Source organism: Ranitomeya imitator, chromosome 5 (assembly GCF_032444005.1).
Source record: "Ranitomeya imitator isolate aRanImi1 chromosome 5, aRanImi1.pri, whole genome shotgun sequence".
Lineage (NCBI taxonomy): Eukaryota > Metazoa > Chordata > Amphibia > Anura > Dendrobatidae > Ranitomeya > Ranitomeya imitator.
In genome coordinates this window covers 158720217-158738360 of record NC_091286.1, presented here as the reverse complement: position 1 = coordinate 158738360, position 18144 = coordinate 158720217, and the positions used below count along the sequence as shown (strand labels likewise).

At 42.7% G+C, this 18144-nt stretch overlaps 1 protein-coding gene across 19 annotated transcripts in view; it reads right to left on the bottom strand.

Moving 5' to 3' along the window:
- Nucleotides 1-18144, bottom strand: part of AFDN (afadin, adherens junction formation factor) — a 447314-nt gene that overhangs the window by 145418 nt on the left and 283752 nt on the right. For all 19 annotated transcript variants that reach the window (XM_069769255.1, XM_069769252.1, XM_069769245.1 and 16 more), the window contains 4 exons: nucleotides 8845-9110; nucleotides 8198-8341; nucleotides 5245-5443; nucleotides 2014-2117 (listed from right to left, as the gene is read on the bottom strand). In XM_069769255.1, the coding sequence (XP_069625356.1) occupies nucleotides 2014-2117; nucleotides 5245-5443; nucleotides 8198-8341; nucleotides 8845-9110 (713 nt within the window). The remainder of the gene's footprint in view (nucleotides 1-2013; nucleotides 2118-5244; nucleotides 5444-8197; nucleotides 8342-8844; nucleotides 9111-18144) is intronic.

Genomic DNA, 18144 nt, shown 5'->3' with positions numbered 1-18144 from the left:
GACCTCACCAGTCCAACTACAGTATTGCCCGGAGGCAAGTGACACTGGCTTCGGGATCAAAATGACAAGTAATGGTGAGTATGTACTCTATGTTTAATGTACTGTATGTATATATGTATGTATTGTATGTAATGTATGGATGTATTGTATGTGGTATGTATGCATGTATGTTTTTTTTTCATTCAACACATTAGCCGGATGATGGGACTACTACTGTACCATCATTGGCTAATGTGGCATCCTCCGATGGGACTTCTAGTCCCATCGGACGATGCCTGCACACACCCACTGACCCCCGGCAGCCTGCACAGAGCCCCGGCAGCCCGAACAGAGCCCCGGGAAGGCACGCACAGACCACCGGCAGGCACGCACAGACCCCCGGCAGGCACGCAGAGCCCCGGCAGGCACGCACAGGGCCCCGGCAGGCACGCAGAGCCCCGGCAGGCACACACACAACCCCGGCAGGCACGCACACACCCCCGGCAGGCACGCACACACCCCCGACAGGCACGCACACACCCCCAGCAGGCACGCACGAACCCCCGGCAGGCACGCACAGACCCCCGGCAGGCACGCACAGACCCCCGGCAGGCACGCACAGACCTCCGGCAGGCACGCACAGACCCCCGGCAGCCCGTAGAGAGCCCCGGCTGGCATGCACAGACCCCCGGCAGCCCGCACAGATCCCCGGGCAGGCACGCAAACCCCCGGCAGCCCGCACAGAGCTCCGGCAGGCACGCACAGACCCCCGAGAGGCCCGTATAAATCCCCGGCAGGCCCGCACAGACCCGGCCTGCACACAGACACGCACAGTGTCCGCCAACACTCTTCCCCCCTCTGGAACAGGATGTAGAAGAACAGAAAGGGCTTATTTACATTCCGATATTTGTGTCCCATTGACTTGCATTGGTATCGGGTATCGGTGATATCCGATATTTTTTGGATATCGGCCGATCCAATCCGATACTTCTGGATATCGGAAGATATCGCTCAACACTACTGATTACACAACAACCACAAGACTGATTTATCCATTCCAGGTATTATTTTAATCAGTATAAGGTTATGTGCACACGATCAGTAAACATGCAGCGTCCAGATGTTACAGCATAGTGGATGGTATTTTAAGAAATCCCATGGCCATTATGCATCCAGGGACGCCAGTGGCTCACCCGCGGAGATGGACATGCGGCGCATTTCTCCAGACCGCAGTATGTCAATTTCACCCATACAATGTATTAGATGCAGTAAATCCACATGGTTAAGTGAATACATGTGGAATCGCCTGCATTCAATAGAAAGCAGCACTTTGGATGCAGCGAACACGTGCTGCGACCAAAGCGCTGCCAGTTCCTGATCGCAGGCACGTAGCCTAACACTGCCAACCTGACAAACATCTGTAGTTACGTGACAAAATCCTGCTGACAGGTTCACTTTCAAGAGGACAGATCATCTCTTGGCAAAACTATAAGAGATAGCACTGCTTGAAGGTAAACTAGAAGAGTAGAGCAACAGGTGGTAAATACTATTATACAAATGGAAAACAACTGCAAAATGACCTAAGCAATCAGAGCCAATTCACACCAGATTGTCAGCTATGAATCTTTTTCATAGATTCCTCTGACCTTAGAGATATGTTGTGTCAGCATTTTTCCATAACTCCCCTCTCTCATCTATATTTCCTTGTCCTTGCCTCCCAGCCTCATCCTTTTAGTATGATTCCGCTCCTATGTTACACCATGTCTAACATGTTCTCCTCCCATCCTTTCTTGTTTAGCCAATATGTTTATCTTCTTGGCTAGCAGCAATAAAAACGGACTCTCGACTCATACCTCAGGCTAAACTATACCCTTTATGTCAGGTTGAAGGCTGAAAATCTTGGCTGTAGGTGTGGAAATATGTTCTGCATCACAAACTACATTAAAAATTCTATAAAAATTGATTAAAAACATGAGATACAATGAGACAACATCTTTAAATAAATAATCAGCGAAACTAGTCAAGCAACTTTACCAGGTCGGTATTGTCAGCCAGGAGGTGATTGTCGTAGTCAGCACCTTCAAAGTAAATTGTCCAAGTCCCAGGTGAACGTGTATGAGGGACAAGTCTACAGTATCCTGCCGGGAAAACAACAATCAGAAAAGACTACACCAAGTATCGGTACATGTGAAATCTGCAAATGTAGAAACAGAAGCGCTCAACCACATTTTTTTCCTTCTAAGAATTCATTATAATAAATTTCTGTAACCTATGCAGAACAGACTTGTCACTTTTATTTCTTCCCAGAGCCAATACATTTATATTTTTCAGGCGACAGAGCAGTTTGAAGGTTTGTTTGTTTGCACAAAGAGTTGCAGTTTTCAATGACAGCTTTCATTACACCATATCATATACTGAAAAATGAGAAAAAAATTCCAAGTAGGATGAAACTGTGAAAAAACTGCAATTCCACCACAATTCTCAGGGTTTGGCTTTAGAGAGTTTATTGTGCAATACAATTGACTTTGCAATGTGATTTATATAAAAAATACATATTTTGAGATTTAATTTAATTTTTTACTTATTTTTCAGTCCCTGTCATGTGATTTTAACCTGCGATATTGTACCATCATATAGCAGTATATGGTATATATCACAATCCTCACTGAGGTTCAGCTGTAGGTGGAATTCCAGATGTGTACGAATATACTGGTGACGTGGGCTTTCAGAAGATGGAAAGGGGTCATAGTAATGGGGTTACTACAACTCCTGGCAAAAATTATGGAACCACCAGACTTGGAGGATGTTCATTCAGTTGTTTAATTTTGTAGAAAAAAAGCAGATCACAGACATGGCACAAAACTAAAGTCATTTCAAATGACAACTTTCTGGCTTTAAGAAACACTAAAAGAAATCAAGAACAAAAAATGTGGTAGTCAGTAATGGATACTTATTTTTAACCAAAGTGTGCGTTGAGTCTTATTGCAATCTTTAGGAGGCAGAATGAAAAAAAAATCAACAGCAGGTGAAGAATTGGTTTTATTTTTCACGACCTTCCACGTGCGGTGTTAGTGATTAGACAACTTTATTCTTCGGGTCTGTGTGATTACAGCAATATCACATTTATATCGGGTAATGTCTAACCCCTTTGCCCCTGAGGGTAGTTTGCACGTTAATGACCAGGACGATATTTACAATTTTGACCACCGTCCTTTTATGAGGTAGTAACTCTGGAACGCTTTAATGGATCCCGGTGATTGTGAGACTGTATTTTCGTGACATATTGTATTTCATAATAGTGATAAAATGTCTTTGATATGACTAGCATTTGTGGAAAAAATTAAAAAAAACACGGAAATTTGGCGAAAATTTAGAAAATTTCACAATTTTCCAACTTTGAATTTTCGTGCCCTTAAATCACAGAGATATGTCACATAAAATATTTAAGTCATGCAGATGTAATAATCCATCCCTGGTCAAAAAGGCCCAGGGCACATGGCGGATTATTACGCCTGATGTCAGAAAGTGGTTAAAGATGCTTTTTTTTTCAAAAACTTGTTTTTTTACATCACCATAATTTGAAAGCTATAATTTTTCCATATTTCTGCTTAAAGAGTCATGTGAGGGCTTTTTTTGCTGGACGAGTTGATGTTTTCATTTGTACAATTTTCTGGTTCATAACATTTTTCGCTTTCTATTCCAATTTTTGGGAGGCAAAATAAACAAAAACAAACAATGCTGGAATTACTTTTTGTTTTTATGCTGTACTAAATGTGGTAAAAATTATGAGGCAGCTTTATTCTTATTTATTCTTTGGATCAGTAAGATCAGTAAGATTACAGTAATATCCCATTTATTAATTTTTTATGTTTTGGTGCTTGTACACAATTAAAACTATTGCATAGAAAAAAATATATTATATTATATTTTGCATATACTTTCAGAGATATTCCTTTTTTATTTTTTGGCTGATTGATCTGTGTGGCAGCTTGTTTCTTGTGGGACAAGATTACATTTTCAGTGGTACCATTTTTATTTACAGTAGTCTGTTTGATCTCATTTTATTCCACATTTTGTTCGACGGTATCAGGATAAAGCATCGCTTTTTTGCCTCGTTTTGTATTTATTTCTTTTATGGTGTTCACTAAAAGAGTTAACTAGTGTGACAGTTTGATAAGTTGCGTCGTTCTGGACACGGCAATAACAATTGTGTCTTTTTTTTCTCAGAATAATTACTTACGGATACATTTTTTTTTAATTATTTTGTGATTTTTTTAAAAAAAAAATGTACAACTTTTTTTAACTTTTTTTTTTCTTTTTAATTATTCCCACTATGGGGCTTTCACTTTCTGCAGTATGATCGCAGTTATATGGTATAGCAATGCTGGATTAGTTAAGATTGCTCTGCACTTGATCTAACTAATTTGCTAGTGCTTGGTGACCCGGATGTTATGACGACATCGTGTCACCATAGGAACGAATGGGACCCTGCGATGACTTCGCGGGGTCCCCGATCCAAGGGCAGAGGAGCTGTCTTCACTCTGCTTGCTCACATAATGCTGCAATCGCAACAATTGCAGCATTAATAATAAATAATAATGTTTATTTTTATATAGCGCTAACATATTCCGCAGCGCTTTACAGTTTTTGCACACATTATCATCACTGTCCCCGATGGGGCTCACAATCTAGAATCCCTATCAGTATGTCTTTGGAATGTGGGAGGAAACCGGAGTGCCCGGAGGAAACCCACGCAAACACGGAGAGAACATACAAACTCTTTGCAGATGTTGTCCTGGGTGGGATTAGTACCCAGGACCCCAGCGCTGCAAGGCTGCAATGCTAACCACTGCGCCACCGTGCTGCCCTATTTATAGAGCATTTATAGAGTTACAGTCCCAGGAGTGGTACGGGTACTGCTCCTGGCACAGATTGCTGGGTGTAAGCTGTCAGAATCAATTGAAACCCAGCGGCGATCGCCTGCGCAAAGCACCTGTGCTCAGGCAATCGCCATGATGTATATATACTCATACTCTATTGGTTGAGAAATCCTTCCCAACCATGACGTCTATATACTGCAAATGTCACGAAAGGTTAAAAGGGGTTTTCTCAAGAACAAAAGTTTATTTTAAATCAACACTTTAATTAATAAATCTTTAATGACACTCAACACCAAGTAAATTTGCAGCGGATAAATGCAATCATTTGTAACATATGATCATGTTTTATGCACTTTTACAAAAAATGTCTTTTGATCATACACACCTCTTTGACACAGTGGTTCCAAAAATTCCTGCAAACCATTAGGAACGTTTCGTACCACATCACAAGAATAACCATCTTCAGGCAATAGGAAAGGCAGCTGCAAGTCTGGATCTTCCTCTAATTGAACTTCTCGTCCATCACTGCGAGCCAGTTCATCAGCAGTGTTCTCTGCAACCGATCTGACACTCTCTATTAGCTCCTACATGAAATGAGTGGGTTATTGAAAATAGTAATACAAATTAAAAGAGCTGTCTTGGCATTGGTATTTGATGACCTATCTACAAAATCAGTCATCAATAGTAGATCTACCGGGGTCCAAAACCCAGAGCCCCCAAAGACTAACAGTTTTTTGCGCCATCAGCAGAATGTAAACACTTTGAACGGCGGCACGTCCTGAGATAATGACTTTTGGGTTCTCATTGGCTGTAAGCCATAATCATCAACATTAAAGGGAACCTGTCACCCCCAAAATCGATGGTGAGGTAAGCTCACCGTCATCAGGGGCTTATCTACAGCATTCTGTAATGCTGTAGATAAGCCCCCGATGTAACCTGAAAGAGGAGAAAAAGAGGTTAGATTATACTCACTCAGGGGCGGTCCCGCTGCGGCCCGGTCAAATGGGTATCTCAGGTCCGCTCCGGCGCCTCCTATCTTCATTCCATGACGTCCTCTTCTGGTCTTCACGCCGCGGCTCCGGCGCAGGCGTACTTTGTCTGCCCTGTTGAGGGCAGAGCAAAGTACTGCAGTGCACAGGCGCCGGGCCTCTCTGACCTTTCCGGCGCCTGCGCACTGCAGTACTTTGCTCTGCCCTCAACAGGGGAGACAAGGTACGCCGGAGCCGCGGCGTGAAGACCAGAAGAGGACATCATGGAAAGAAGATGGGAGGCGCTGTTCCGGACCGGAGACACCCATCGGAGCAGGACCGCCCCTGGGTGAGTATAATCTAACCTCTTTTTCTCCTCTTTCAGGTAACATCAGCGGCTTATCTACAGCATTACAGAATGCTGTAGATAAGCCCCTGATGACGGTGAGCTTATGTCACCATCTATTTTGGGGGTGACAGGTTCCCTTTAACATAAATAAACACTTGAAATAGTGTATCACTCTGTTTGTAATGACTATATATTATACAGCTCTGGCAAAAATTAAGAGACCACTGCAAAATTTTCAGTTTGTCTGACTTTTCTCCTCATAGGTATATTTTTGAGTAAAATGTAAATTGTTCTTTCATTCTATAAACTACTGACAAGATGTCTCCCAAGTTCCAAGCAATAAATTTTGCATTTATTTTCTGAAAATGAGAAATGGTCAGAATAACAAAAAAAATGCATTGCTTGCAGACCTCAAATAATGCAAAAAAGAAGTTCATAATCATTTAGAAACAACAATACTAATGTTTTAACTCAGGAAAAGTTCAAAAATCAATATTTTGTGGAATAACCATGATTTTTAATCACAGCTTCCCTGCCTCTTGGCATGCTTTCCACCAGTCTTTCACACTGCTTTTGGGTGACCTTACGCCACTCCCGGTACAAAAAATTAAGCAGTTTTTCTTTGTTTGATGGCTTGTGACTATCAATCTTCCTCTTGATTACATTGCAGAGGTTTTCAATGGGGTTCAGGCCTGAAGATTGGTCTGGCCATGACGGGGATTTCATGTGGTGGTCCTTCATCTACACATTGATTGACCTAGCTGTGTGGCATGGCACATTGTCCTGCTGGAAAAACAGTCCTCAGAGTTGGGGAACATTGCCTGAGCAGAAAAAACAACTGTTTTTTCAGGATAACAGTGTATGCGGTTAATTCATACGTCCTTCGCAAAGATTAACATGCCCAATTCCAGCCTTCCTGAAGCAGCCCCAGATCATCACCGATCCTCCACCAAATTTCACAGTGGGTGCAAGACACTGTGGCTTGTACGACTCTCCAGGTCTCAGTCTAACCATTAGATGACCAGGTGTTGGGCAAAGCTGAAAATTAGACTCATCAGAGAAGATTACCTTACTCTAGTCCTCTATGATCCTATCCTTATGGTCTTTGGCAAACGTCAGCCTGGCTCTCCTTTCTCATTGATGAAAGGCTTTTTTCTACCTTTACAAAACTTGAGTACTGCCTCTAGGAGCTTGTTACGAACTGTTTTTGGTGTGCACTTCACCCCAGCTGCCATTTGCCATTCCTTTTGTAGGTCACTTGACGTCATCCTGCTGTTGCTCAGTGACATTCAAATAAGATGACGGTCATCCCGGTCAGTAGAGAGTCGTTTTCGCCCTCTGTCGGTCTGTAGCTTTGTTGTCCTCAATATCTGCTGCTTGACCTTGTTGTAATGGACTGCCGACTTAGAAATTTTAAGGATGGAGGCAACATGACGCTCACTGTGTCCCTCTGCTAGTAAAGCCAGAATTGAGCCCTTCTTTTCCTCACTCAAGACTTTCCTTTTCAACCCATTTGGCATGGTTAAAAGTAATTTTTTCATTTCTATTACATTTGGGATATTACAAGCACTTGTTTTGCCATCCAGCTTGTCCTATTGCAAGAGGACTGTGAACACCACAGCAGTGTTTTTATACTTTCCTTCATTAAATAAGATTTGGTTCAGGTGATCACCTAATCAGAAGTACATTAAGTAGAATGAGGTGAACTCTGGTTGGAATTCAACCGACACTGGAATGGAATGGCTGTCAGACATGTAGAGAAGCTGATTTTTATAAAACTGTGCAGTGGTCTCTTAATTTTTGCCAGAGCTGTATGAGTTTCACTTTGTGTATTGAAGAACTGAAATAAATTACACTTTTTGATGATATTCTAATTTAGTGAGAAGCACCTGTAGGTGTTGGACTCCCATCAATCTGCTATTGATGACCTATACTGCAGATCGGTCAACAAATACCTACAGCTGGACAACTTCTTTAAGAGAATCTCAAGCAGACTTTGATGCAATCTCTTTATTATTTACCGTAGGAATATAAGGTTCATCTGGGGCACAGTGATAATTTGTCAAAAGAGCCTGAAGTTGCAGAGAGTTTAGTTTAAAGCAGGTATTGTTAATGTTGGGGATATCCTGAGGCGTGTACTTGTCCATGGTAAGAAGAGTTGTTGCCTATAAGAAGACAAAATAGGTGCAATGCTGATATCAATATAATTTTTATCCCAAGCTCTTTGATACAGAGACAGATGTATATATGGCATCTTGAACACTAGGTGTTTAGAAATAACTGATTGCATGAATTAACATATAACCCCTCACCTTGTTCCCTTAAAGCTTCTTGCCTTGGGAATATATATTTGTACATTGTACAAATATAAAACAGGTTTTGGTTGCAGAATTTGCGTTTTCATTAAATTTAAAAGTTTTTGTAAAAGAGATGCAGAAGAATTTTGCAAATCATTCGCAAAGCTGTACACATTTTTATTAAAAATTTCTTACAAAAGTTACACCTTCTTGGAAATTTTTTATATCCTTGTTGGATATTTTATAAATTAGAATCTAGATTTCTCTTGAGTATGGCAAAATTCTTCAAAATATTTTGTGAAGCATAAGGATTAAATCCATGGTTCTTGATCAAGTGGAGCCAATTCTGCAGTTAATTTTATTGTACCTACCTGAACGATTCTGCTAAGGTGACAGTCAGCAGCTAGCTCCAAGCCTTGCTTTTCGGCCCATGCCTCTATATGAGCTAGCTGCTGACGAATAATGGCTCCCCAGTAGTGAGAACACAAGCCGGAGTCGGGGTCAGTCACCAGCCTGTTGAACAGCCACATATTAACGAAATGGAATAGCTGAGAGAACAGTTGTATGGTTAGGGCAGCATTCACCCGACAACGCCTGAGAAGTGACATTGCTCCAGTCAACGTATGCAAGACATCATCTAAAATGAGCAAACACAAACAAGAAATAATGAAGTCAGACGCAGTGTGATATCTTTATTTCAAGTTATAAAAGACATCTCTACCCAGAAGGAACAAAACATTTGGTGCAGTTAAAAGAATATATTAGGAACGGAAAAAATAAAGATTTGTAACCTATTTCTTGAACATGAAAGCTGACAAACAAGACCTTCTTACAACATTTAGGTAATGAACACTTTAGTAAGCAAAACATTTTCATGAGGAACAATGGATGAAAGTAGCATAAAAGAGGCATCAAATCAAACAAAACAATCGCAGCAAAACTATAACTAGCAGGCAAAGACTACAGGAGAGAGACATCCAATACTTTTTACTTTAGGTGGGGGCGAGAGGGATAAAATTGGGGTGGAGGGGGAAGTTATGATGCTGCTACTGCTGCTATCTTCTGTGGTGTCTTGTACCCTGAAGACATGGTTAAGTGACTGCATGGGAGACTGGCATACAGAGGCTTTTCTGCAAATGACAGCAGATCATTGAAATCATACTTAATTTAACCACATTCACATATGTGACATACATGTACAGTTGGAATAAACATTATTCAATATCCGAGTCAAATTAGGCTTACTAGTAACATTTACAGACTTTCTGCTGTTTGCAATAAACAAACGAGAACAATTTAAATAACTCAACAATTAATATAACAAATTCAAGCCAACATGCCACGTTAACTGACTACTGCAGCTGCAGAATTACTAAACCCCTTCTTGGGAAGTGTTGTATAGCCCCTTTGGCCTTTTTGACCTGCTGCAGAAGTGATTCTTAGGTCGGGATCACACACAGCAAGATACGGCAGAGTCTCGCAGGTTAAAACCAAGCTCTGGCACCGGCACTCCAGAGCGGAGTGTGCGGCCGCATAGCAATACATGGAGCCGCACGCTCCACTCGGGAGTGCCGGTGCCAGAGCTTTTTTTTAACCTGCGAGACTTGGCCGTATCTCGCTGTAGTGTGACTCCAGCCTTAGCCACACAATAGCAAAGCATTTTTAAGGATTCTTAGCGAGAGCTTCATGGGCAGTGGCCTCCAGTTAGCTAAAATTCTTGGGTTTATGTGCCACAATCGTCTTCCTCAAATACCATTCTCTGTTAAATTTTAGTTAGGTGACAGACGGTCACTCCTTTAAGAGTAATCATCGATTTAATTTTTATTTAAAAATCAACTGTAAACATTAAAAAGAATAAATTACTGTTATTGTGAACATTTACACAAGTTGAAGAAGAAAATATACCCAAGTTATGTTCCCACAGTCAAGAACTGGCAGTGCTTTGGACGCAGCACATGTCCGCTCCGTCCAAAGCGGACATCACCGCGCCCAATAAATTGTACAGGGACATTTATCTTGCGGAGACTGAGCGTCTCCGCAAGATAAATTGACATGCTGCAGTCTGGAAAGACGCGCCGCATGTACGTCTCCGCAGGGAAGCCGTGGGAAGGGAAGGAGCGCCATTTGACTTTTTGAATGAAAAATTGGCTGCACTCTTTAGCGGACACCATGTCGCGTGTGCCTAAAAATTGGAGCTCCCCCACAAGTGACACCATTTTGGAAACTAGACCCCCCCCAAGGAACTTCTCTAGATGCATAGTGAGCACTTTAAACCCTCAGGTGCTTCACAAATTGATCCGTAAAAATGAAAAAGTACTTTTTTTTCACAAAAAATTTCTTTTCGCCTCAATTTTTTCATTTTCACACGGGCAATAGGATGAAATGGATACTAAAATTTGTTGGGCAATTTCTCCCGAGTACGTCGATACCTCACATGTGGGGGTAAACCACTGTTTGAGTACACGGCAGGGCTCGGAAGGGAAGGCGCGCCTTTTGACTTTTTGAATGGAAAATTAGCTCCAATTGTTATCGGACACCATGTCGCGTTTGGAGAGCCCCTGTGTGCCTAAGCATTGCAGCTCCCCCACAAGTGACCCCATTTTGGAAACTAGACCCCCCAAGGAACTTATCTAGATGCATACTGAGCCCTTTAATCCCCCAGGTGCTTCACAGAAGTTTATAACGCAGAGCCATGAAAATAAAAAATAATTTTTCTTTCCTCAAAAATGATTTTTTAGCCTGGAATTTCCTATTTTGCCAAGGGTAATAGGAGAAATTGGACCCCAAATGTTGTTGTCCAGTTTGTCCTGAGTACGCAGATACCCCATATGTGGGGGTAAACCACTGTTTGGGCGCACGGCAGGGCTCGGAAGGGAAGGCACGCCATTTGCCTTTTTAAATGGAAAATTAGCTCCAATCATTAGCGGACACCATGTCACGTTTGCAGAGCCCCTGTGTGCATAAACATTGGAGATCCCCCACAAATGACCCCATTTTGGAAACTAGACCCCCAAAGGAACTAATCTAGATGTGTGGTGAGCACTTTGAACCCTCAAGTGCTTCACAGAAGTTTATAACGCAGAGCCATGAAAATAAAAAAAAAAATTTCTTTTCTAAAAAATGATGTTTTAGCAAGCAATTTTTAATTTTCTCAAGGGTAACAGGAGAAATTGGACCCCAATAATTGTTGCGCAGTTTGTCCTGAGTATGCTGGTACCCCATATGTGGGGGTAAACCACTGTTTGGGCACACGTCGGGGCTCGGAAGTGAGGGAGCACCATTTGACTTTTTGAATACAAGATTGGCTGGAATCAATGGTGGCGCCATGTTGCGTTTGGAGACTCCTGATGTGCCTAAACAGTGGAAACCCCTCAATTCTATCTCCAACACTAACCCCAACACACCCCTAACCCTAATCCCAACTGTAGCCATAACCCTAATTCCAACCCTAACCCCAACACACCCCTAACCACAACCCTAATCTCAACACACCCCTAACCCTAACCACAACCCTAATTCCAACCCTAACCCTAAGGCTATGTGCCCACGTTGCGGATTCGTGTGAGATTTTTCAGCACCATCTTTGAAAAATCCGCGAGTAAAAGGCACTGCGTTTTAACTGCGGATTTACCGCAGATAGCCAGTGTTTTTTGTGCGGATTTCACCTGCGGATTCCTATTGAGGAACAGGTGTAAAACGCTGCGGAATCCGCACAAAGAATTGACATGCTGCGGAAAATGCAACGCAGCGTTTCCGCGCTGTATTTTCCGCACCATGGGCACAGCGGATTTGGTTTTCCATAGGTTTACATGGTACTGTAAACCTGATGGAACACTGCTGCGGATCCGCAGCCAAATCCGCACCGTGTGCACATAGCCTAATTCTAAAGGTATGTGCACACACTGCGGAAAACGCTGCGGATCCGCAGCAGTTTCCCATGAGTTTACAGTTCAATGTAAACCTATGGGAAACAAAAATCGCTGTACACATGCTGCGGAAAAACTGCACGGAAACGCAGCGGTTTACATTCCGCAGCATGTCCCTTCTTTCTGCGGATTCCGCAGCGGTTTTACAACTGCTCCAATAGAAAATCGCAGTTGTAAAACCGCAGTGAAATGCACAGAAAACCTGCGGTAAATCCGCGATAAAACCACAGCGTTTTAGCACTGCGGATTTATCAAAATCCGCTGCGGAAAAATCCGCAGAGGACCAGAATACGTGTGCACATACCGAAACCCTAACCCTAACCCTAGTTCTAACTCCAACCTTAGTGGAAAAAAAAAAAAATTCATTATTTTATTGTCGTCCCTACCTATGGGGGTGACAAAGGGGGGGGGGGGGTCATTTACTGTTTTTTTTTTTATTTTGATCACTGCGAGGTTTTATCACAGTGATCAAAATTCACATTGGAACAGATTCGGCAGGCGCGCTGCGCATGCGCCCGCTATTTTGGAAGATGGCGGTGCCCAGGAAAGAAGACAGATGGACCCCGGGAGGCTCGGTAAGTATGATGGAGTGGGGGGGAGGGGGGAGCATGGGGGGGTGGATCGGAGCATGGGGGGGTGGATCGGAACACGGGGGAGTGGATCGGAGCACGGGGGGTGGATCGGAGTGCAGGGGGGTTGGATTGGAGCACAGGGGGTGGGATTGGAGCACGGGGGGAGCGGACAGGAGGACGGGGGAGCGGAGCACAGGATGGAGGGGAGCGGACCACAGATCGGGGGTTGGGGGGGCGATCGGTGGGGTGGGGGGCACATAAGTGTTTCCAGCCATGGCCGATGATATTGCAGCATCGGCCATGGCTGGATTGTAATATTTCACCAGTTTTTTAGGTGAAATATTACAAATCGCTCTGATTGGCAGTTTCACTTTCAACAGCCAATCAGAGCGATCGTAGCCACGGGGGGGGGGGGGGGGAAGGGGGGCTAAAGTACAACTCCTCCTGTCCCTGCAGGCCGGGTGAAATTACAGTTAACCCTTTCACCCGGCCTGCAGGAGCCCAATCCGGCCATGACGCATATGCTGCGTCACAGGTCGGAATGGCACAGGTTTTCATGACGCATACGGTGCGTCAAAAGTCGGGAAGGGGTTAATTGACATTTCTTAACCCCTTCATGACCTTGGGATTTTTCGTTTTTCCATGTTCGTTTTTCACTCCCCTCCTTCCCAGAGCCATAACTTTTTTATTTTTCCGTCAATTTGGCCATGTGAGGGCTTATTTTTTGCGGGACGAGTTGTACTTTTGAACGACATCATTGGTTTTAGCATGTCGTGTACTAGAAAACGGGAAAAAAATTCCAAGTGCTGTGAAATTGCAAAAAAAGTGCAATCCCACACTTGTTTTTTGTTTGGCTTTTTTGCTAGGTTCACTAAATGCTAAAACTGACCTGACATTATGATTCTCCAGGTCAGTACGAGTTCATAGACACCTAACATGACTAGGTTATTTTTTATGTAAGTGGTGAAAAAAAATTCCAAACTTTGCTAAAAAAAAAAAAAAATTGCGCCATTTTTCGATACTTGTAGCGTCTCCATTTTTCGTGATCTGGGGTCGGTTGAGGGCCTCTTTTTTGCGTGCCAAGATGATGTTTTTAATGATAGCATTTTGGTGCAGATACGTTCTTTTGATCGCCCGTTATTGCATTTTAATGCAATGTTGCGGCGAACTAAAAAACGTAATTCTGGCGTTTCGAATTTTTTTCTCGCTACGCCGTTTAGCGATCAGGTTAATGCTTTTTTTTAATTGATAGATCGAGCGATTCTGAGCGTGGCGATACCAAATATGTGTAGATTTTATTATTTTTTTATTGATTTATTTTGATTGGGGCGAAAGGGGGGCGATTTAAACTTTTATATTTTTTTTTATTTTTTTCACATTTTTTTTAACTTTTTTTTTTTTTACTTTTGCCATGCTTCAATAGCCTCCATGGGAGGCTAGAAGCAGGCACAGCACGATCGGCTCTGCTACATACAGTTAGGGACAGAAATATTTGGACAGTGACACAAGTTTTGTTATTTTAGCTGTTTACAAAAACATGTTCAGAAATACAATTATATATATAAAATATGGGCTGAAAGTGCACACTCCCAGCTGCAATATGATAGTTTCCACATCCAAATCGGAGAAAGGGTTTAGGAATCATAGCTCTGTAATGCATAGCGTCCTCTTTTTCAAGGGACCAAAAGTAATTGGACAATGGACTCTAAGGGCTGCAATTAACTCTGAAGGCGTCTCCCTCGTTAACCTGTAATCAATGAAGTAGTTAAAAGGTCAGGGGTGGATTCCAGGTGTGTGGTTTTGCATTTGGAAGCTGTTGCTGTGAGCAGACAACATGCGGTCAAAGGAACTCTCAATTGAGGTGAAGCAGAACATCCTGAGGCTGAAAAAAAAGAAAAAATCCATCAGAGAGATAGCAGACATGCTTGGAATAGCAAAATCAACAGTTGGGTACATTCTGAGAAAAAAGGAATTGACTGGTGAGCTTGGGAACTCAAAAAGGCCTGGGCGTCCACGGATGACAACAGTGGTGGATGATCGCCGCATACTTAATTTGGTGAATAAGAACCCGTTCACAACATCAACTGAAGTCCAGAACACTCTCCGTGAAGTAGGTGTATCTGTCTCTAAGTCAACAGTAAAGAGAAGACTCCATGACAGTAAATACAAAGGGTTCACATCTAGATGCAAACCATTCATCAATACCAAAAATAGACAGGCCAGAGTTAAATTTGCAGAAAAACACCTCAAGAAGCCAGCTCAGTTCTGGAAAAGTATTCTATGGACAGATGAGACAAAGATCAACCTGTACCAGAATGATGGGAAGAAAAAAGTTTGGAGAAGAAAGGGAACGGCACATGATCCAAGGCACACCACATCCTCTGTAAAACATGGTGAAGGCAACGTGATGGCATGGGCATGCATGGCTTTCAATGGCACTGGGTCACTTGTGTTTATTGATGACATAAGAGCAGACAAGAGTAGCCGGATGAATTCTGAAGTGTACCGGGATATACTTTCAGCCCAGATTCAGCCAAGTGCTGCAAAGTTGATTGGACGGCGCTTCATAGTACAGATGGACAATGACCCCAAGCATACATCCAAAGCTACCCAGGAGTTCATGAGTGCCAAAAAGTGGAACATTCTGCAATGGCCAAGTCAATCTCCAGATCTAAACCCAATTGAGCATGCATTTCACTTGCTCAAAGCCAGACTTAAGACGGAAAGACCCACAAACAAGCAAGACCTGAAGGCTGCGGCTGTAAAGGCCTGGCAAAGCATTAAGAAGGAGGAAACCCAGCGTTTGGTGATGTCCATGGGTTCCAGACTTAAGGCAGTGATTGCCTCCAAAGGATTTGCAACAAAATATTGAAAATAAAAATATTTTGTTTGGGTTATGTTTATTTGTCCAATTACTTTTGACCTCCTAAAATGTGGAGTGTTTGTAAAGAAATGTGTACAATTCCTACATTTTCTATCAGATATTTTTGTTCAACCCTTCAAATTAAACGTTACAATCTGCACTTGAATTCTGTTGTAGAGGTTTCATTTCAAATCCAATGTGGTGGCATGCAGAGCCCAACTCGTGAAAATTGTGTCACTGTCCAAATATTTCTGGCCCTAATTGTAGCAGCGATCTGCTGATCGCTGCTATGTAGCAGAAATGGAGGTGTGCTGTGAGCGCCGACCACAGGGTGGCGCTCACAGCCACCGGTGATCAGTAACCATAGAGGTCTCTAGGACCTCTATGGTTACCATCCTGACGCATCGCCGACCCCCGATCATGTGACAGGGGTCGGCGATGACGTCATTTCCGGCCGCCCGGCCGGGAGCGGTAGTCAAATGCCGCTGTCTGCGTTTAACAGCGGCATTTAACTAGTTAATAGGTGCGGGCAGATCGCGATTCTGCCCGCGCCTATTACGGGCACATGTCAGCTGTTCAAAACAGCTGACATGTCCCGACTTTGATGCGGGCTCACCGCCGGAGCCCGCATCAAAGCAGGGGATCTGACCTCGGACGTACTATCCCGTCCGAGGTCAAAAAGGGGTTAATTACATTTCAAAATGAGGAAAGGGCAACTTGAAAACCCTTTGCCATCTTCTTATAGCCTCCTTCTGCTTTGTGGGCCTCCACAATTTTCATAGGCAGCTGCTTAGAAGAGCCAATGGCTGCTGTTTTTTGGCCAAAGGCTAGAGTATGCTGGGTTTTTATAAAGCTGGTAAATTTGCATCACCTGGCCTTTCCTAACGATGATAGTGAACAAGCCATAATCTTAACAGGCTAAGTAAGGTCAAATGTATCTGAGCACACAAATCTCCAAAGGCGCCCAAACTTTTGCATTATTCCATTATCCCTTTTAAAATGTAAAAAAATACAATTTTGTTTCCCGCTATAATACAAAGTAAATGTGTCATCTTTAACATTAGCCCTTTTAGAGATCATTTCATCTTCAACTTAACTGTTCACAATAAAAGTAATTTTGACCAGGGGTGCCCAAACTTTTACATGCCACTGTATGTCATCAGACAAGTCTGCTTCTTTCTCCTCCTGGACTGATCTTTCACTCAATTCATGGGAAAAATCTGCAAAATCTGTATTCAGTGAAGACCAATCTTACCATTACTGAAACAGGAGAAGACAGTTGATGCTTTTTAAAATTCTATTGAGAAACTACAAACAGACATTCTGCTGCTTGTTCTATAGAACTTTGACACCAACACTCATCTCTCATATCTTGGTAATGGGAAAGTCTGTGTCCACTCAAGACAGATTTGACCTCAGGATTAAGAATTTGGAGAATGAGAGATTAGTCCTGGCGGAGAAAGAAGTAGATTCATCTGATGATATGTGTTAAGTTTGTTATTTTCACCTGCACTACTGATTTATGAAAATACATTTTTAAATGACTGTTACTATTTAATCTTCCCCATACACAACATAGCTGTCGGCAAAACCATGATTTGGCTGACAGACATCTCTGTGGACTCCTCTATACACAAGAATACTTTCTTTGGCCAGGCGCGCCACTGATTCTTCTGGCAGCAGCTTATCTATAAGAGAACCTGTCATCAGTGTTATACATATTAAAGACATACTATAATGGCGCTGGTATACTGATACATACCGTACTTATAGTGAAAAAAATTGTAGCCTGGTATTTATAACATTATGATTTCAAATTTTGGTCTCCGAGCATCAGGGCGAGACTGAGTTCGGTCTTCGACTCTGCCGTAGCCACTATAGTGCCTATCTTCTTCCTTATTTATAAGAGCTCTTATAATATGTGCGGCTGCGGAACCCCTGATGAACCCCCGTTATATTTATGGGGGGGAAACACGTCAGGCATTGTTTCGGGGACATTGCTGACTAGCGCTCTGTGTCATCTGTATCCATACAACGGTGTTTCCGGGACATTAGGATGCAACACCGCAACTTACAGATGAGTATCAATGTTGCTGGTGTGTCATTATTTCTATGATGGCAGAGATGATTGTGTCCCTACATGATAAGTACTGATGTTTAAAGGGCTCCTTGCCTGCTGGCTATGCGAGATGATTTAGATTGCACCATGCACTTTAGCATCAGGGATATTATTTATTAATCAATTTATATATCCTGGATACCTGTGGATGATCATTGGCACTGTGTATTGAAATTGTTTACTAGCGCTTT